At 37.8% G+C, this 21,796-nt stretch overlaps 1 protein-coding gene across 3 annotated transcripts in view; it reads right to left on the minus strand.

The window, feature by feature from the left end:
* SUGCT (succinyl-CoA:glutarate-CoA transferase) overlaps nt 1–21,796 on the minus strand; it is a 424,567-nt gene that overhangs the window by 391,717 nt on the left and 11,054 nt on the right. For all 3 annotated transcript variants that reach the window (XM_084896420.1, XM_084896422.1, XM_084896421.1), the window contains exon 6: nt 19,913–20,033. In XM_084896420.1, coding sequence (XP_084752546.1) covers nt 19,913–20,033 — 121 coding nt within the window. The remainder of the gene's footprint in view (nt 1–19,912; nt 20,034–21,796) is intronic.

Here is a 21,796-nt window from a genome sequence, read left to right on the forward strand (position 1 = left end):
ATTTCTGGCTTTTTCTGAAAAATCAGAAAATAAAAACTAGGCACATGTTTTCACATGGCAGCAATAAGAGTTAAATAACATCTTCCCATTTACACAGGGCATAAATTCTCCAATTTGCCAGTCTCCACCACTCACTCCCTTATGCCTCAGCCTGTTTCACTCATTCACCTTACCTTCTAGGCTCCAATAGGTATTTGCTATTATTGTTCTATACCAAACAATATGCAGAGTGAAGAAAAAAACAATATCTCCCCAGGTTCTGTTTGCTTATTCTCTCAAGTATACAAAAAAATGTAAAAGTGATTAAAAATCTGAGCATGAATAAAATGATAACATCTCCTAACAGTGATAGATCAATATTCCTGATAAACATAGAAGCAAAAAAATCTTAAAAGAAATATTAGTAAACTGAATCCAGCAATACACTAACGAGATCATACACCATGATCAAGTGGAATTTATTCCTGGGATGCGGGTTGATACAATACCCTCAAATGAATTAACCTGATATACCACATAAATGTCCACGCAGAAATGAGTGCCAAGCTTTAGGATGAATTTAGATTCTAGAACAGCTAGCTCACAGCGGTAAAGGGCCCCCTACACCAGGCTTCCAGTCTGGAAGCCCTGGTGTCCCAGGCATAAGACAGGCCTCCAGGAGCAGAGAGAAAGCCCTCCAACACGGCAGGAACACTGGCGGGTTGCTCTTTAAAACCTGGTATCCCAACCGTAAAGCAAGAGACGGAAGTAAGAGCCAGTCTGCTCCAGGAAGGGAAAATCAGGTGCTCAGGCTTCTGGCCAAGACCCTAATGACTAACGGAAACCCTCACCATCACAACTCCAAATGGAGTTTTCCAAACAAGGGCCCACCTAAAACACACTCAGAAAACAGCTTGCTAAGGAAAAGCGCATTGTAGTGCTTGCCTTGCAATGCAAGTTCTAACTTCCAAGTATTTCTATTAAAGATAAAAATAAAGGAACGCTTGTGAAGGCAGGGAGTATGGCATGAAAACATTTGGATTCAAATTATCGCTCTGCAAAGGGACTATATTTTCGACAATTCCTTTAACCTCCCTGAACCTCTGTGACAATAGTCACATTTATCTCATAGATTTATTATGAGAATTCAAGTTCATAAAACAGTATAAACAAAATACACTTTAGTGGGAGAGCTAAATATACTTAGTTATAGTAAATTTTCATTGATTAATATGCTAATAATATAGTAGCTTGCCCTTTCCACAAAATATTGAGAAAACAAAACCTGCCTTGAGGTACGATGAAACGATGAGAATAAATAGTCTAAGTGCTGCAATTATGTTGTTTAATAACCCATTCAAATCGAAAGTTTTTGTACTTGTTCATTTTTGAAAAATGATAATAATAAAATATATATTATATATTTTGTAGTATGAATCAAAAGTTATCCTATCTTTTTGCATTATATCTACCTTAACTACCAGAACTATCAACACATATTTATGACAATAAATAGAAAATTTTAAAGCAGAGAACTGGCATTACCTAAATGGTAGTTTGCAAAGATTACTCTGTTGGCAATGTGAGGAATGAATTATTTATTAATAATTTAATAAAGAGCTTAAAAAATGATAAGCATGGGAGCCAGATAGTTCTTTTTAATTGTAAACTTTATGATCCAGAAACAACCATGATCAAAATCAAAATTAAAGAGGAAAAATTTAAGCATGTCAGTTCTAGTTTAAAATCAAGTAAGGAGATAAGAAAACTGAAAGGTTACAGAAAATCAGAGAAACACTTCTCCGTCTCCCTCTCTCACCCTCTTCCTTCTCCTTCTCTAACTCCCTCCTCTCTCTCTCTCTCTCTCTCTCTCTCTCTCTCTTTCTCTCTCTCTCTCCTTCCTCCTCACCCCCTTCCAATCCCTCAGGTGCTCACATTTATTTTAAGGAGCAACCTCGCCATCTTGTGGCTTTTATGAACATTTAATACAGAGCAAAAAGAATTTCTAGACTTACAAGTAAAAATGCAAGGGAAGGAAGCTAAAGGGAAAATATATTTTATTCTTTTTCTAATATATCTTTATTGATTTCAGAGAGGAAGAGAGAGATAGAAATATCAACAATGAGAATCATTGATCGGCTGCCTCCTACATGCCCCCTACTGAGAATCAAGCCCACACACTGGGCATGTGCCCGGACAAGAACCAAACCATGACCTGCTGGTTCTCAGGTCGATGCTCAACCACTGAGCCGTGCCGGCCAGGCAAAGACATTTCATCTTTTAATGTTCCCTGAACACCAGATGATCTGACCTGCCCACTTCTGGTTTCACTCATTTTTCTTGTGTCTAACTGTGTTTTCTTTGTCTCCTTAACTTATGAGCTCTTAAAAGCAGAAGCTTCATTGGTGCTTTTGTTTTCTGTAATGCCTATGACACCTCCTCCCACAGCTCTCAACACTCTGCCTATCAGTCATTGGTTAATCTTTTAGAGGTCAAAGGTCCCTCTGACAAACTGGTAAGAAGCTATACATCCTTCCTAGAAAAAAGTAATTGAACATACACTTACACTCCTAAAACCCCATTCGTGAGCCCATAGCTAAAAACCTGGTTAAAGACCCTCAGTTGGTAATCACTGCTTGTTTCCTCTCTCCAGGCCCACAGCACCTAGATTATCAGCACAATTCTCCTGAGGGGCGTCAATTCAAGGGCGCCTTGGAGACTTCCAGGCAACGAGGAGCTTCAGAATGGGGCTTCAGAAAGTCCCATCTAGACTGTTTCATTAGCCACCTGTTTCTGACCTCCCTTCCTCATCCTGGCCTCTTCTAATCAGAGTGATCTTCCTAAAACGTAAATCAGAGCGTGATGCTCTCCTGCCTAAAGCTTTCTAAAGGCTTTTCCAAGTCACCTAGAGTCAATCTGAGCTACTTATCCTGGCTTACAGGGTCCTTCATGACTTGGTTGCTATCTGCTCTCTGTCTCTCATCATTTTCCCACTGCCCTCTCCCTCGATTTCCTTTGGCCTTCTTTCTGATCTCTAAATACACCCAACAGCTTATCCTGCTCTGAGGCATTTGCACTGCCTAGAATATTGGTGTGTTTTCCTTCCACTCTTCACATGGCTGGCTGCTGCTGATCTTACATACATCATCCACAAAGCGGCCTTCCCTGCGCGCCTAATCGAAAATAAACTCTTAGGAACTCTCTGACATTTTATCATATTTCCATTCTCTCTATAGCACTTATCACTCTCTGATATTTTTTTTATTTTTTTAATGAATACCTGCCTCTCCTTTAGAATGCAAGCACCATGAAAGCTGTGACAAGTGTTTGTTCTCTGCCATATCTTTTCAGCGCCTACAATGTCTACGGGTATCTCAGTAAACGTGTGAATAAATGAGTGTGAATAAATGAGCTAAGGAAATAGAAATAACGCTTATCTTACTTAATACTTACCTAACCTAGCACTTATTCTTTGGGTAGAAGGCAAAGATTACATTGCATTTCCTCCAATAATATGTGGAATAATCTGTTTAGGGTAGTGGGCATAGTAAGAAGGTCCAGACAACTAAATTTCTCAGGATAAACTGTTCACATTCCCTAGTAGGCCATATCTGGTCCTCTCTCTCTTCATTCTCTGTGCATCTAATCCATACCATGGCCCAAACAAAATATTAGAAACACCCACATCAAGAATGATAACAATATTTATTGAGTTACCATGTATTAGGCACTCTATTAAATGTTTGTCCACTAGATCATTCAATTCACACAACAATCCTATGAGTTAGGTACCATTATCTCTTTTTTACAACTAAAAAGCTGTCTTAGAAGGTTAAGTGCCCTGTCTAAGGTCACACTAATAAGAAGTAGCAAGTCTGGGCCCTAAAACATAAAAAGTTTTGGGGTTTTTTTGTGTGTGCACGTGTGGATATTTTCACCAAAAGTCCATGGTAGCTCAAGTTGAAGATGCCCCAAACAGACTCAGATGCCACCTCAGTCACACTCACATGCCACCAACCCGACCAGTCATTTTCCACATTTACTGTTTTACTGAATGACACATCACCCACACATCTGCAAAAACCCAAAACCCTACGAGTCATCTGGACAGTTTTCCTTCAGTTTGTGTCCATAACCAATTAATCCCTAATTCATTATTATTTGATCTGCCAAATAACTCAAAAATCCATTTAAAACGTTATGCCTTTTTATAGCTTACTACCTGGTCCCTCACCTCAGTTTATTCCTCACATGGCTATAAATGCCTTTTGAATATGTAATTCTGATCAAGTCATTTCCCTTATAAAATTTTTATTAAATTGCCTACAGGATAAAATCATAATTTCTTAGTATGACACACTGAGTCATTTGTAACCTGGCCCCTCTCCACTCCATATGTCATCTTCTGCCACTTCTCTAAAACAACTCACACTTAGTATAACTGTTCTCCAAATATACAAGGCTCTTTCATTCCTCTGGGCCTCTGCACATTCCATTTTACTTATAACCCCCACCTCCTGGTCTGTCTTGTAAACAAAGAACTCTTAAGATAAAGACCTAGTCGATAATGGGCTATCAAGAACAAGAAAGAAGGAGGTTTTTAGAAGACTAGGACCTATCTTGGTAATAAATTCAAAAACAGAACAGCTATGCTTAAAATTAATATCATGGCTATCAGCTAGATATTAACATTTCAGCAGCTACAGAAACTCCAACAATATATTTTTACATAAAAGGAGAACAGAATGCAATAAAATATTTGACAACAAAGAATAGAATCTTTCAAAATGTATACAAGTATCTGGGTTCTGTTTCTGCTCATTTTCTGGTATGTAGATTGTTTCTGAATTAAAATGATAAATTATGAACTCATGATACATTTAATTTTGTAAATATATTTATTTTCTTATCTATCTACTGAAAAGACCTAGAAGCAAAGACTAACCCAATAGCAATTAGCATCCCTAATATCTAGATTATGGTTTCTAAATACCATTTCCCACTAAAAGGCATTAAGGGGGTAGGAACGCTGGCGGGGGGGGGGGGGGGGGAGAGCAATGGGGGGGGGGGGAAAGAGACATATGTAATACTTTCAACAACAAAGAATTATAAAAAATTAAAATATAAAATTAACCTCCCCCCCCCCCCCAAAAAAAAAAGTAATTAAGATTCCTTCAGGAAATAGTTGAATCCAGGATGGAGCAGGAAACATACAAAGTACACCTAGAATATCTTGTTATACCAGTAATCAAAGACAATTGATCATCAAAAGGATGCAGAAGCCATCTTGAAAAGGCACCTACTGGCCAAAGATGAAATAATTTAAGTATCAATAAGGATAATAGCTTCAATGGACTGAAACACATCAAATTTGTTAAAATTTGTGAGTTTATAATGATTTTTTTAATCACCAGTCACCCTTGGAGGGATACTAGGGAATAAATTCATCACCATGACAATTGGTAAATGGAATGAATTTACATCTATCCTGCCTTTACTAAATGAACTATACTTCAGGGTAATCAAATTGTTGATGAGGAGAATATTCCCTTTATAGAAATTTTCCAACCAAAATATGAAGAGGAATGGCATAAGTAGAATAGCTTCATTTGTAGCTCCTAATGAAGAGATCTAGGTCATCATCATCAATGGCTGTTGACATCACAAAACATCAACAGCTAGACCTTATGTGCCTTCTGCTGGAACTACAAACTTCCTTCTATAAAATATTCTTGACTCCCAAAAAAGTTTAAATCTGAGTGAGCCCACAAATGTGTCAATTTATAAAGAAAAATCAAAAGTTAAACAACATGAGAAGCAGCAAAATTCAAACTTCCCAACAAATAAACTGTAAGGGAAAAAAAAAGTCCGAGGAGGAGCTAAAAATTAAAGCTTTAAGAAACATATCAATCAATTGTAATAATTGGATTTAATTTGGATCCTATTTCAAATTAACAAATTGTAAAAAGAATGAGCAAGAGAATTGGGGAAATCTGAAAACCAACTACATACTTCATGATGTTGACAAATTGTGGTTATTTTTTATTTTCATGTGACAACATTGGATATTTATGCTTTAAAAAGAGTTCTTTTCTTTCAGATATATTTTGAAATACTTAGAAATAAAAATATATAAAATTTTCTTTTAAACTACTAGAGAGATGGAAAAGAGGTGGCTTTGTAAACAAAATAAGATTGGCTATGGTCATTATTGAGTTGGGTTATATGTGCCAAGAGCCATTATACTACTCTATCTACTTTAATGTGATTTTTTAATTTTCCACAATAAAATGTCAAAAAAAAAAAACAACTTAAGAATGACATGCAAGGAATATTAGAACTGAATGAATCTGGGGCAAAAATTCCTGCTTTTTAGATGAGAAAACTAAGGCCTAGCGAGGTTAAGGAACTTGTCCAATGCCATAAAGCCCATCAATAGCAAAACTATAACTAACACTCAAGTTTTCAGTTTCCCAGTCCTGTTCTCCACTTGAACAGGAGAATTCTATTCTATTCTGAAGAATCTCCTTGCCTCTTCTACTTTATAGGATTAATTCAGAAACATATTAAAGAGCCAGTTCTCTAATAAGTGTTTTATTTTTTTCACTTGTGTGCTTTGTTTTGTAGACATTTCTCTTAAGCCTTCTTCCTCCACTTGACAATTAAATAAGATGTATTTGGCAAATGAGCCAAAGTTTCACATTCTTATGGTTTATCACTCAACTTTTCCTGTTGGCATTGTAAAAAAAAAAAAACTTTCCTATTCCTTTTATAGTTTTCCCACAATCAGACCTTCCATTTATTAGGGTTTGTACTTCTGTCATATGCACAACAATTAGTATTCTCACAGTCATACCTCATTTTGGTGTGTGTGTTTTTTCTTCATCGCTCGGGGTAAGAATATAGCATTTCTAACCTGTAAGATATGCACCTTTCTACAAGATTACATACCTCAGCAAGATTCCAATGAGAAATTCCTGTAAATTTCACTACAGCAAGACATCTCCCTCCCTACAAACCTGCTAAACAATCAAAACTAGCACTTAACCCAAGAACTCCATAAAGCCAACTAATAAAGATAATTTAGGTGCAATAATCCTATATAATAAAAGGATAATATGCAAATTGACCCTAACAGCAGAATGACAGGTCGCTATGATGCTATATCAGCAATTATATCTATATCCCAAGAGTCAACATTTTCTTTTTCTTTTTTTAATATACTTTATTGATTTTTTACAGAGAGGAAGGGAGAGAGATAGAGAGCTAGAAACGTCGATGAGAGAGAAACATCGACCAGCTGCCTCTTGCACACCTCCTACCAGGGATGTGCCCGCAACCAATGTACATGCCCTTGACCGGAATCGAACCTGGGACCTTTCAGTCCGCAGACCGGTTTCGGCTAAGAGTCAACATTTTCTATAAGACAAATGAAGCTCACATTTTTGGGATGCCCTTGAAATCATTAAAGAATAAAGAGAATTACTATTGCTATCTATTTATCATTTTTAGGAACAAAATCAAATTATAAGTGACAGAAATAATAAACACACTCTATGAGTAGAAAAGAAAATAAAAATCCAGCCAGACTCTCACATAAAACTAATTCCTGACAGCAAGATTCCCACACTCTAAATAGCAGCATACGTCAGCCTGTGAAAGGACATTTTAAGCAAAATACAAAAATGTTCAGTACTATTCTCTTCACTGAGACTAAATATTATCTCAAATTAAATTCAGATAAATGAATAACTCAATTGGCTGATACATTAACAAGAATCACCTTTAGCCTTGTTCCACTCCCAAGAGAAAAATATTTAGTTAAGTAATGTCACTATCTTTATTTAATAGAGATCAATGAAACAAAAGAATAAAAGGAACCCAAGTAAGAAAGATATCAAATAAAATCCAGTAATTAATAAAAATATTTTTTTAAAACATAGCTAATGTAAACATCTGGCTTATTTGATAATTAGATATCTAGTAAATGATCATTACAAAGTACATTTACCAATACAAAGTGATAAAAATTGCATTTCTTTTTTAAGAACGTTATAAATCCTAAGAGAAGATCTAACCATACTCATATCTTTGGTATCTCCACTGATGGTAAAGACACTGACTCCAAAAACCAAAACAAAAGTTGTCCACTTGGTGCATCTTCAATATAAAAACATGGATTTATTTCAATATACTTATCTCCCTCATTATTTCAGCTAAACAAGTATTAAGATAAATTTACATTTTTTCCACAATCCAAACAATGGCAAAGGAAAATAATTCAAAACATTTTACCTAAGAACTATTAAAAAAAAAAAAGCTCTTTTCACCCCTGGCTGCTTGAAAACTGACTGCATTCATGAATGACACAGTAACTCTCCGGACCAGGAAGTTCATGACCAACAGAAATTCAAGAAAAACTAACCAAAATGTTTTAAGACCACACCTGATGTCATCTTTGTAGTTGGATTCAGAACCCATCTTGGTGGTGGCAAGATAACTAGCTTTGGCATGACTTATGATTCTGTGGATTAACCAAAGAAAAATGAACCCAAACATAGACTTATAAGACATGGCCTGTCTAAAAGGACCTCATGAAAAAAAAAAAAATCAAGGCCAAGAGACATATAAAAACATGCTCAAAGTCACGTTTTCCTACAGTGTATGAAAAACTACTGCAAATCAAAATGACAATGAGATGCCATCTCACACCTGTCAGAATGGCTATCATCAACAAATTAAAAATGCTGGCGAGGATGTGGAGAAAAAGGAACCCCGTGCACTGCTGGTGGGATTGCAGACTGGTGTAGCCACTGAAAAATAGTATGGAGTTTCCTCAAAAAATTAAATATGGACCTCCCATTTGACCCAGTGATCCCACTTCTAGGAATATATCCCAAGAAATCAGAAACACCAATCAGAAAGGACATATTCTCCCCTATGTTCATAGCAGCACAATTTACAATAGCTAAGATTTGGAAACACCCTAAGTGCCCATCAGCAGTTGAGTGGATTAAAAAACTGTGGTACATCTACACAATGAAATACTGAGCTGCGGTAAAAAGGAAGGAACTCCTACCATTTGCAACAGCATGGATGGAACTGGAGAGCATTATGCTAAGCAAAATAAGCCAGTCAGAGAAAGATAAAAATCACATGATCTCACTCATTTGTGGAATATAATGAACAACATAAACTGATGAACAAAAATAGAGACAGAGAAGCATTGAACAGACTGTCAAACTTCAGAGGGAAGATGGGGGAAGTGAGGGGATGAGGGTAATTGATCAACCAAAGGACTTGTATGCATGCATATAAGCATAACCAATGGACACAGACACTAGGGGTGAGGGCATATGTGGGAGAGTGGGGGTGGCCCAGCAGAGGTCAATGGTGGAAAAAGGAGGCATATGTACTACTACATGTAATACTTTAAACAATAAAGAATTTTTTTAAAAGAAAAGAAAAAAACAGTGAAAAGAACGTAAGATCAGAATGAAGAAAATCAGGGGGACTGCAAAGGCCAATATTGATGCTGGCAAAAAAAAAAAAAAAAGGAGTAAAGATTTTTCAGTGACTTTACTGAAAGGATTCTTCATGAAAGGATAAATAAACTAATAATTTAAAACGCGCACGCACACACACACACACACACACACACACACACATTTTGTATCTGGGGGAATCAGGCCAGGTTCAAAATTTTTCTGTAGCTAATCCGAAAATAAATAATTGAGAATTTGCCAATTGCTTTTTTTTTTTTAATGTTTTTTATTTATTTTAGAGAGAGAGGGAGGAAGAGAGAGAAACATCTATGTGAGAGTGAAACATCTATCGGGGAACAAACCCGCAACCTGGGCATGTTCCCTGATTAGAAATTGAACCGGAGTGACCTGTTAGTGCATGGGATGATGTTCAGCCAACTGAGCCACACCAGCCAAGGCTACCCTGTGTTTTTCTAAGAATAAAAAAAACTAAGGTGAGGCTGGCATTATTTTGTTGAAAATGTAATTTCTATTTATTTGTCGAATTTTACCAGGAATTGAAAACTTCCTACAGTGTATGAAAAACCATTGCACAGAGAGTAGTTTCTGTTGCAGACCTAAATTAAATGGGCTTGATAAAGTGATTAGAGATGTTCAGCTTTTGTCATCTCCACTCACAATTTAGACTAAGCAATACATTCCTCCATCATCACTCAGGGACTATCACTTGGTCTCATGTTCTCATAGCTGAAAATACTTTGTAACAGAGTTATCACAAAATCATGTACCAATACCAAGTTTCCCCCTGATACAGTTAGGTTACAAAGCCAGCTTTATGTTTTTAATTAATACTAACTTTGCACTAGAGGTACATAGATATCTGTAACACTCTGGGAATATCATTAGAGCCAGACTAAAAAATATCAAGAAATGTAGCAAAAGTGGTCCTTCTAATTTCAGGGTTAACATGGCAGCAGACAGCAATCCCAGTATACTTTCTCTCAACATCCCATCAAAATACCTATAGAGACATTGCGCCGAAACCGGTTTGGCTCAGCGGTAGAGTGTCGGCCTGCAGACTGAAAGGTCCCAGGTTCGATTCCGGTCGAGGGCATGTACATTGGTTGCGGGCACATCCCCGGTAAGGGGTGTGCAAGAGGCAGCTGGTTGATGTTTCTCTCTCATTGATGTTTCTAGCTCTCTATCTCTCTCCCTTTCTCTCTGTAAAAAAATCAATAAAATATATTTTTAAAAAAATACCTATAGAGACATTGCAATAAAAATTAAAAATGGGGGGAGAAGGAGGGAGAGAGGAAAAAACACTTAAAGGGAAGATACCATCACCTTCCATGTTTAGGGGACAATTTCCACTAAAAGCACGATTGATGCAAAGGATTAAGCACATTCTTAACGGATAAATCATGTGTTCTATTCTGAATCAGAATCATACAGGCCAACCAGTCAGAGATTAGGATAGGTTTCCATATCTTTACAAGGCCCTAGTTAGTTAATTGGTACTTTTTATATGGTAAGTAGCAAAATATTTAGAATTCTAAGAAAAGATTTTCAGAGATTTGTGGGAGGTGGGGGGTGTCAAAGGTATTTTTTTTTTTAACAAAGTCCCTTTTAATTTCTATGTTAAAGTATTACCTGCACTGGTTTTTTATTTCAGTCCTTGCTGACGAACTTTAATTTTTGTTTTATTGTACCTATTAGATGTTTGTTTGAAACATACAAAGAATGGAATCATCACCCCTACTATCAGTACACCTGGTAAAGAGAGGTTCATCCATGGCAAATTTCCATGGAGCTGGCCCCGTCGCTATCTCCTTAAGAAACAAGGTGACCAGACTTTTACAATTGAGATGACTGATCATGATGATAGCTAATTCTAATAATTCTAATACCCTTTTTTTCTCTCATTTGGAGCACTAGGAGCCAGGCTTCCATCTACCTAATAAAAGTGTAACATGCTAATTGACCGTACCTTCACAATGCCCACCAGCCAATCAGGAGTATGCAAATTAACCCAACAAAGATGGTGGGTTAATTTGCATATTCAGGCACCGAGTGGCCAGGGGCGGGGAGGGGCACTTGCATTGTCTCAATGCCACAATGCAGGCATTCCATACCACCCCAGCCGCTCTGGGCCTCTGGGCAGCGTGGGAAGGCAGAAAGGCAGCTCCGATGCTGGCAGCCAGGAGAAGGAAGGCCCGTTCTTGCATGAACCTTTATGCATCAGGCCTCTGGTTATTTAATAAAAGCATAACTGCTACAAAGTAGTATATATGCACAGTAAACCAAAGAGTAAAATAAAATAATTTCACAGAGCAACTCTTGCTTTCATGGGTTTTTTCAATTGTATAAATTGTTCTTGGAATGTAAATCCCTAACCATGCAAGATGCAAGGGACACTAGTGGCAGTTTGTTAATTATTGTACTTTTTTTTTTTTTCTATCGAAGGATTAGTGGCAAATAGCTAAACATCTCCTGCCACAAATGCAAGTTTTTCCAAGAATAGCCTGGTACAGTCATTAATTCTAGAATCCATAAACTGCATGTAAAAAAAAAAACAAAACACTCCAAATTTTCCAGAACCAGAATTTAGGTCCTCCATCAGCCCATTCACTTTTCCACAGCCATTCATGGGCTACCAATTTCTAGAACACAGAGGAGAAATTAAATGAGGATTTGTAGGCGGCACAGCATGCTGGGATGCTTTGATAACTATGAGCAGGGTGGAGACAATAATTCTGGAAGCATTCACGGTGGGGTGGCTGGCAGGAGAGAGGGCAGACTTCACACAGTATCTGTGGCACGAGCCTAATAATAGTATCAGGTAGTTAAAGCAAGAGACTAAAAACCTTGGTGCAACAAACCTCTGCTGAAAATGCAGATACAGATTCTATAAACAATTTGCCGTTCAATCTATATCAAGAGAGAGAGGAAATACCAGCATCCCAGTGGACAGTCAGCATGGAAAGGGAAACTCCATCAGGAATATCCGTGCATGGGGCCTGACCTGTAATCCCTTTTTCCTTCTCACATAAAAAGGGTATTAGCTAGGCATAATCCTTAATGCTGTCTTGTAAACTAACTATATATCTGCAACAAGACAAAATGAAAAATAAAACATTAAAATCCTTTTTAGAACACTAGGATTTCCCAAACAAGTAAGGAAAGTAAAACGGGCTTTCTCCTGTAGATGAAAGCTGTAAGAAAACTTTATTTTGGACCCATAATCTCTGTCCTACAAAAGGGAATTTTAGCCTGGTATTTCCTTAAAAGTTTGGACTATGGGTTGCAGTCATCTACCTCTACCTACTAATGGAGAAATATCAGCTCCAAAATCTGAACCATCCATAGCATAGACGTACCAAACCGTCAGCTATCTCTAAATATTATTTGCATTTGATAAGAAATAAATGGAGTGGGTCCAGAGACATGGAACAGAGTATGGCATCTCGGAGGGAAGGTGGGGGAGGGTGGGTAGCTGAGAGGTAATCAACCAAAGATCTTGTATGCAGATATGCATAAACCAGGGACACAGATAATAGGGTGGTGAAGGCCTGGGGCAGGGGTTAGGGGGCAGGGGCAAGCTAGAGGGGAAGGGGACATATATGTAATACTTTCAACAATAAAATGTTTTAAAGGAAGAAAGGAAAGAAGGAAGGAAGGAAGGAAGGAAGGGAGGGAGGGAGGGAGGGAGGGAGGGAGGGAAAGAGGGAGGGAGGGAGGAAAAGCATATAAAACTCTTTGACTAGTCTAGATACTATGGCTGAACCATAGTATATTTAATCACAAAGATCAAAAGTAATTAATAGTCGCCGAAACCGGTTTGGCTCAGTGGTAGAGCGTCGGTCTGCGAACTGAAAGGTCCCGGGTTCGATTCCGGTCAAGGGCATGTACCTTGGTTGCGGGCACATCCCCAGTAGGGAGGCAGCTGGTCGTGTTTCTCTCTCATCGATGTTTCTAACTCTCTATCCCTCTCCTTCCTCTCTGTAAAAAATCAATAAAATATATATATTTTTTAAAAGTAATTAATAGTCGCCCTAGCCAGTTTTGCTCAATGGATAGAGCATGAACCTGCAGACTAGAGAGTACTGGGTTTGATTCTGGTCAAGGGCACATGCCTGGATTGTGGGCTCAATCCCCAGTAGGGGGTATGCAGGAAGCAGCCCATCAATGATTCTCTCTCATCATTGATGTTGCTATCTCTCTCTCTCTCTCTCTCTCTCTCTCTCTCTCTCTCTCTCTCTCCCCTTCTCCCTTCCTCTCTTTAAATCAATATATTTAAAACAAAAAAGATACTATGTATGGGAGGGAGGGGGGCAAAAAAAATCAATAAAATATATTTAAAATAATAATAATAAATTTAAAAAAAAATACTATGGTTCAAATAATGGATTGAAGGCTATACTGCAATAATGCTAAACAGAAAAAATCATTAGCATTCCTAAAATAAATGCTATATAAATTTTATCTAACATTTATTTTTTTTCACCTATTAAAGTATGACATTTCTTCTTGTCTAGAACTGCTTCTTTAAATTTATGGATTTATTTCCCAGGCCTATTACTAAAAGGAGAAACAATTCAGTTCTGACGACAGAGTTTTTCTATGGTGGTTAAGTCTTGGCATGTTTATCTGGCACAGGCTATGAAATATTTAACTTGTGAAAGTTCTGAAATAACTACTGTTTTGACATTAACTAACATTGTCATCTTTTCCCCTCTTGCTGGCCTCTGTTCCCCAAAAGATTTTTAACTTGGGAGCCACTAGTTAGAAATCAGAGACCAAAGGTAAAACCAACTGACTCTAGTTTTACACTATGTTCCTAGGCCCAGGCTAAGTCTTGCTTCTGGAATTTGAAAGCATTGAAGAAACAAATCAAACTCCTTTTCAAGTCTTGGATTTCTCTTTTATTGAACAATTACTAAGTCTTGGATTTCTCTTTTATTGGACAATCAAGAAAAATCAAAGTATCTTGGAACTTGAATAGTTCAAACATACATTCATATGAATAAAATCATGTCATGAGACGGTACCCACTGCATCATTTCGGGGACTCATTTTGTCTATGTTCTAATCCAGTAGATTTGTCTATGTTCTTAATCCTACGGTTTCATAAGGAGTTTCCAAAGAAAACTTTAATAATGTTCCTTATCCCAGGAACAAGACAGGATTGGCTTCAACGTGGTGTTTGCTAATGGAAAAATATATTTATTTAGAATTCTATATCTGGAGAAGCTTGACCTTTTCATTTGTTTAAATAACTGACAACGTATAGGAAATGAGTCAAAACACTTTTATCTTAGGAAATATTATATCTCTATTCTAAAAGCTTTGAAGACAGATATTTCAGGTTTACTCTACCACCCGAAAAACATATTTCTTCAACAAAATAAATTTCAGCTGAGGCTTCAAACACAGAATTCCTAAGTGCTAGAACACAATGCAGGTCATGCTATGAAATCTGCTCTCTTTCGTTTATCATGCGTTTGCGAGTACACAAGAAAAGGGAGAAAGGTAAGTAAGACTTTTAGTAAGGATTTCCTTAGGAATTGTCATTTCACTCTGTCGTAGGGAAGGAGCAAACCGCCTCCCTTTACTTCAAGCCACATGAGAGATAAAAAGTATCTGAAATCTTAGCCTGTGTTCTGAGATTTTGAAATTACCAAAAACCTGACATGTGCTTAAAATTATGTCAAACGCAAGAGACTATGGCTACATCAGTTAAAGGCTGCAGAACTAACAGCCCTGGGAGTGAACTGTACTTCCTCCAGTGGTGAAGAAGAGGAAGGGAAGTTTTCCCTGTGGGCCAAGCAGACTAGCAGGAGAGCAGAACTAGTTCATTTAAAGGGAGTTTTACCCAGGAGGGCTGCTTATAGGATAAGGTGACCTGAACAGATAGACTCTTTATAAGGAAAACACACACACACACACACACACACACACACACACACACACACACAGCCTGAAGGGGGAAAACTTCAGTCTGAGGTCTCTGAGGATCCTTCAGAGCTCCCTATAAGACAAAGAGCCACCTCAGAGCTTCAGCCACACAGAAGGCTCCAATGCAGGACTGCACCTACCCCAATGACAGCCAGGCTTTTTGGTACCCATTAACTCACTTCCATTTCCCTGAGAGGTCCTCCTGTGGCCCACGGAGAACCCTGCAATCTGTCCATACAAGGATAGAGGTTAAGGAAATGCCACTGGGAAATTCACAAAAAACAAAAAGGCACTTTCCAAACTTCTTTCCTTTAAAAAAAAAAAAAAAAAAAAAAAAGGAAGGGGGGGGTGTAATTAAAGGGCATACATACTGTTCCTACCACAAATTAGTCCAGTCAAAAATATAATGCAATGTTTGTCCTTCTGGAAAGAAAGAATAATGAAGTAAATGAGAAGAAAGAAAATATTTTAAATGTGGTATAAGAAATTCATACTGATAAATTTTTATAACTAATAACATGCTCAGAGTATACAAAGGAAAGAAGGTACAACTTTAAATTGTTAAGGAAAATACCGATAGAATTCTAAAAGTATAGAGAGGTACAGAATGGTGGCTTTTTAAAAAAGTATAAATAGGTCCTTTCAGATATTCTCTCTATCCAGGGGCATGAAGAAAATCATAAAGGTCTCTCAAAAAAAATTCCTAGTGGATTATACCTTTTTAAACACTGCCCCCTAATGTCCATACTCGGCTTCCTCTGAAATGACAGAAGGATCATGCTAGTAAAAATAATCGGGTCCTTCCTCTCTTGTGATCAGTCTAGCATTTCTGTCCTGCAGACCAGATTTCACAGCCTGCGGCGATCTCAACCACACAACAGTCAGGATGCATTAGTGTAACCTCCCATCCATTCTAGGATTGCTCACATGAGCACTAAGGCCAACATGAGAGTGAGAACAGACTGTTTGAGCTTGCACAGCACTGACGAGACAGCAATACCACTGGGATACATCAGGAAAGTCTAGGATCTCAATCATAACATGTGCAACTTGAGACCAATCTAATCAGTCTTGCTAAAAAATAAAAAACAAACACTGATTACCAAGCATATCTAACTTAAAAGAGAGATAGCCCTTGCTTTATATACACACACAAACTCATGACTCATAAATGACCTTTGATTCTAAAAGATTCTGTTGAAATGTAGACTCCCCGATGAGCACATTTTTTCATGATTTCTTCCATTGCAAATATGACTAACGACCAATGAAGGAGAATAGCAAAAATATATCATTCTCAACTACAGCTGTTCAGTGTCTTGTAATCACAAAACCCATGTCATCACTTAACAATGATATATATGCCTAACTATGAAAAGCATAGAGACACTAAAATTAGTCAAGAAGCCTGCATTTTAAACCCATCTGCCATTAAAGAGCTGTGTGAACTCAGGTACCTTAGCTGCTCTGGAAGTGTTTCTTTATCAGGAAATAAAGGAGACAGTACCATATGGGTGTTCTTCTAATGACTGTTAGATGTGCATGTAGGGAATTACAGAATTATGAGGTATTTTTTCAGTCTACGCATGCCTTCTCCCCATCACCTCCTTAGTACCCCATTCCTATTACTTAAAAACATATGATACCCCCATTTTCCTCTAAGCTGAAAACTCCTGAATTATATTTTCTATATCCAAGGCCCTTTGCCGCACTAAAATGTTAATACAGGATCTGAGAATGGTAAGAAAACTTAGAGATTCTCCAGGCATAAGTCGTGGCCCAGAGGAACTTCTGACTCTAACCACAGTTAGTTATAGATGTAGAATTTTGACAAGTGTGAGGCTTCCCAAATAGATTAGCATTTTATTAATATTTGGCTAGGCCAGTGGTCAGCAAACTCATTAGTCAACAGAACCAAATACCAACAGTACAATGACTGAAATTTCTTTTCAGAGCCAAATTTTTTTTAAACTTAAACTTCTTCTAATGCCACTTCTTCAAAATAGACTCGCCCAGGCCGTGGTATTTTGTGGAAGAGCCACATCCAAGGGGTCAAATAGCCGCATATGGCTCACGAGCCACAGTTTGCTGACCACAGGGCTAGGCGCTGTGATAAAATGCATTGTCACCCCCAGTCTTCACCTCTTCAGAATCCACCCCCTTGTCATGTGGCTTTGCAGTCCCTGCCATTGATGTTGGGCTTGGTCATGTGATTTTCCATGACCAAAGGAACCTTAGCAGATGGTACGTGAGGAGAGGCTATACTCTTGCTTGTGAGATTAGGCTTGTTCTCCTTGCACTCCTGCCTTTCACTAGGAATAGAACATGCATTTGGTAGCCACTGGTACAAGGAGTATAAGAGGCATGAAGAGCAAACCAGGCCCCAAACTACAATATGGAGCCAACTCAAATCGGTTTACCAGCTAAATCCCAGTTGGCCCACATTCATGAGAATGAGAAATAAATTATTATTGTCATACTAGAGGCCCGGTACATGAAAATTCATGCACTGGAGGGGGGTCCCTCAGCCCGGCCTGCCCCCTCTCACAGTCCGGGAATCCTCAGGGGTAGGAGGTAACCTGGCGATCAGGGGAAGGCAATGCCCCCATCACACCTCTGCTGCTGCCACTGCTGGCAGCGCAAGCTTCCGCCGGCCCTGGTTATCTGAGCCTCGGGTGGCCCTTGGCAGCTGGGAAACCACCATCCAAGGCTTGCTTGCACCTCAGGCTGGCCCTGGGTGGCCTGAGGAGACTGGGGGACCCCAGAGGCAGGCAGCCCAGCAAAGCTGAAAAGACTGAGTGCTTCCATCTTGTGGCTGTGGGTGCTGCCATCTTTCAGAGCATGGCAGTCAATTAGCATATTTTCTCCTTATTGGCTGTGGGTGCCACCATCTTTGTGAGGGTTTGATGGCCAATTAGCATATTCCCTCTTTATTAGATAGGATAAGATTTTACATTTTTCACATATGCAATATATTTATGGTAATGGGGCAATTCAAAAGATAATATTTTATCTATTTTAATATTTTAGACCTCAACATTTCCACTGGACTGCAATATTTTAAGAAAAAAATTCTGCCCAGTCAAGTGGCTCAGTTGGTTGTGCTTCATCCTATGAGCCTAAAGGTCACTGGTTGGATTCCTGGTTAGGGCCAATGCCAGGGTTATAGACTTGATCCCCAGTATGGAATGTGCTGGAGGCAGTCAATCGATGTTTCTCTCTCACATCAATGTTTCTCTCTTCCCCCTTCCTTCCTCTCACTCTAAAATTAATAAAAACATTTTTTAATCCTGATCTCATATTAATATATAGATAAGAAAAAGCTAAAGTAGTTCATCATCCCAAACCAGTATTACAAGAAATGTTAAAGGGACTTCTTTTAGAAGAAGAGGAGGGGGATAAATATCACAATAAAAAGACAATAACTATGTACCTATCAATAATCACTTTAAAAGTATGTGTATTAAATGCTCCAATAAAAGACATAGAATAGCTTAAATGGATAAGAAAACAAGATCCATACATACGCTGTCTAAAAAAGACCCAATTCTGATTAAAAGACACACAGATTAAAAGTAATGAAAAAAAAGATGCTTCATGCAAATGAAAAAGAATAAAAAGCTAGGGTAGCAATACTTACATCAGATGCCCTAACAATTACATCTCTGAGTACTTATCAAAATAATTCCAAAACACTAATTCAAAAAGTTATATGCAATTCTATGTTAATTAAAGCATTATTTACAAAAGCCAAGATATTGAAACAGTCTAAGTGCCCATAATAGACAATTAGATAAAGAAGATGTAGTACATAAAATATATGTTCATTAAAGCATTATTTACAACAGCCAAGATATTGAAACAGTCTAAGTGCCCATAATAGACAATTAGATAAAGAAGATGTAGTACATAAAATAATGGAATGTTACTCAATCATAAAATAATGAAACCAAAAAAATGTGGTATTATGTTTATTAAATATGTAAAACTAACAAATATGATGACTGTTTTCTCCTTTGACTAAATTCACACACACTCATACATACAAACACACACACACACACACACACACACACACACACACATCACTACAAAGGCTGAAAAAACTGAAAGACTTTATAGCACCCTTTTCCTTGGCTTAGCACTTTTGAATATATTAAGAGATATGTTGCGTTCTTATATTATCTTAAAGGCTATTAACATTTCAACTGTAATTCTATATGAGTTAACAGTACTTAGAAAATATCTGCAAAATAAAAAAAATAGCAAAAATTATAGACAGACAATTCACAGAAATTTAAATTGCCAATAAATACATGAAAAAAATTTTCATGTAAGTTAATGTTTTTAAAGGTTATTGAAATTTTCAGGAACCTAAAATGTCTTAGGAGGGGAAGAAGAGCAGAATCACATCAAAAAAACTAACATTAGTAAGAGGTTTCTTGCAGAAACTGGAAAACCTATTCGCTGGCGAGTGTGTGGTACTGAGATACCTGTGATGGAGCAATAGACGATGTGAGGAGCAATTCTGTCTATCTCTTCGTATCCCAGGCCCATCACAGACAGTTTGCCCGGGACATAGTTCTCCACAAACACATCACACACGGCTGCGAGCTGAAGGAAGAGGGGAAGATCAATCAGATTTCTTAAATGGCTGTTAAACATTTAACAAATCTTCACATTATAGAATTCTAATTTCAGTAAGCAAAATTGACCCTCTTTGTTGTAATAGTCCATAAAAAAAAAAAAAAATAAGCACAGGAAACGTAGAATTACAAAGTAGAATTAGATCAACATAAAGGCTCTGGTCAACTACTTGAGGTGTTACTGCCAGTAAAACAACGGCTATTAAAGATGTCAGTAAATACCATAGTATTAAACGAATTCTGCTTGTGTGTTAAATGTAAAAAATATCTAGGCTGCATCGTGCAAATATATTGTCAGATATCGGGGGAGAAAAATTAGAATATAAGTAAAGAAAATATATGGAAAACATCTTTTAAACCCTTTAAAAAAAAAACAACAACTAAATATAATGTCTTTACTCCTTCTCCATCCTTATTATGTGATATTCCTCATTACAACATGCACACAGAGGCACATGCAAACTTGGCTCTTACATGCTCTCAAACTTTACAGGTGCTTTCTTTCCAGTGTGTTCAAAATATTAAATGGACCATTTTTTAAACTATTAAACTGGGGGGGCGGGGGGAGAGAGAGACACTATTAAACTGTAACCCGGTGTATCAATAACTCTCTGAAACAGCCCAGCCAGTATGGCTGATGGTCGAGCACTGATTCACGAACCAGGAGGTCACGGCTCTATCCCCAGCAGGACACATGCTCAGGTTGTGGGCTTGATCCCCAGGCTGGGGCAGGCAGGAGGCAACAGATCAATGATTCTCTCTATTCATTGATGCTTCTATCTCTCCCTTTCTCTCTGAAATCAATAAAACTATACTATTATTAAAATTAGAATGTCTGAATATTACTGTATCACCAAATTTGGGCTGTGCATATGGAAATGCCTGACAACCAAATTTATAGGAAGGGAGATCTTGGGACACTTTTCTAGGAAATAAGCTGTCGTCCTCGAGAGCTCCTGACACAGATGCACCAGAAGCCTCGGTGACCACCCACTGGAGAGGAACGATAAATACATCAGGACAGGAAGGTTTAAGGATGCACCCCGAGTTTCAAGCACAGGCACCTTTTCCAAATGTTAGGTGCTGAAGACCATGTGACCTGTTTATGCTGGGGGCAACTCCATGCAACATGCTCCAGGGAGAATCCCAATAAATATACATTTTTTTATTGTTCATTTTCTACAAAGTATTGCTTGGGGATTTGGAGGGATGGCAGAGGTTAGTATTAAATACTCCCCTAAAAAACAAAAATCAAGCCCACAGGACACACCTGTGCATGTGTCCTGCTGGGAATTGAGCCGCGACCTCGGTTCATGAATCAATGCTCAACCATCAGCTATAGTGGCTGGGCTGTTTCAGATAGTTATTGATACACCGGGTTACAGTTTAATAGTGTTTTTTTTCCGCCCAGTTTAATAGTTTAAAAATTGTTCATTTAATATTGCTTTTTTACAAAGCAATACTTTGGGGGAAAAAATAGTTTATTTTTGTATCATCTACCTCGACATTTGCAACACAAATCTACAGTTACACATCAATTTATTCCACAATATTTCTCTGAACCTCTATTTATAACTTACAAGGCACTCCGGAAGGCACTAAAGAAAACAAACTATTTGTATATTAAACACATCTAGGCTTTACATGGGTCATATTTCTGCATGGTGCATAAAATAGTATCTTAATGCAAATTACACCTAATAAATTATTTCTTATTTTAAATAAACTCAT

Source organism: Pipistrellus hanaki (genome assembly GCF_964339955.1).
Source record: "Pipistrellus hanaki genome assembly, chromosome: 10".
Lineage (NCBI taxonomy): Eukaryota > Metazoa > Chordata > Mammalia > Chiroptera > Vespertilionidae > Pipistrellus > Pipistrellus hanaki.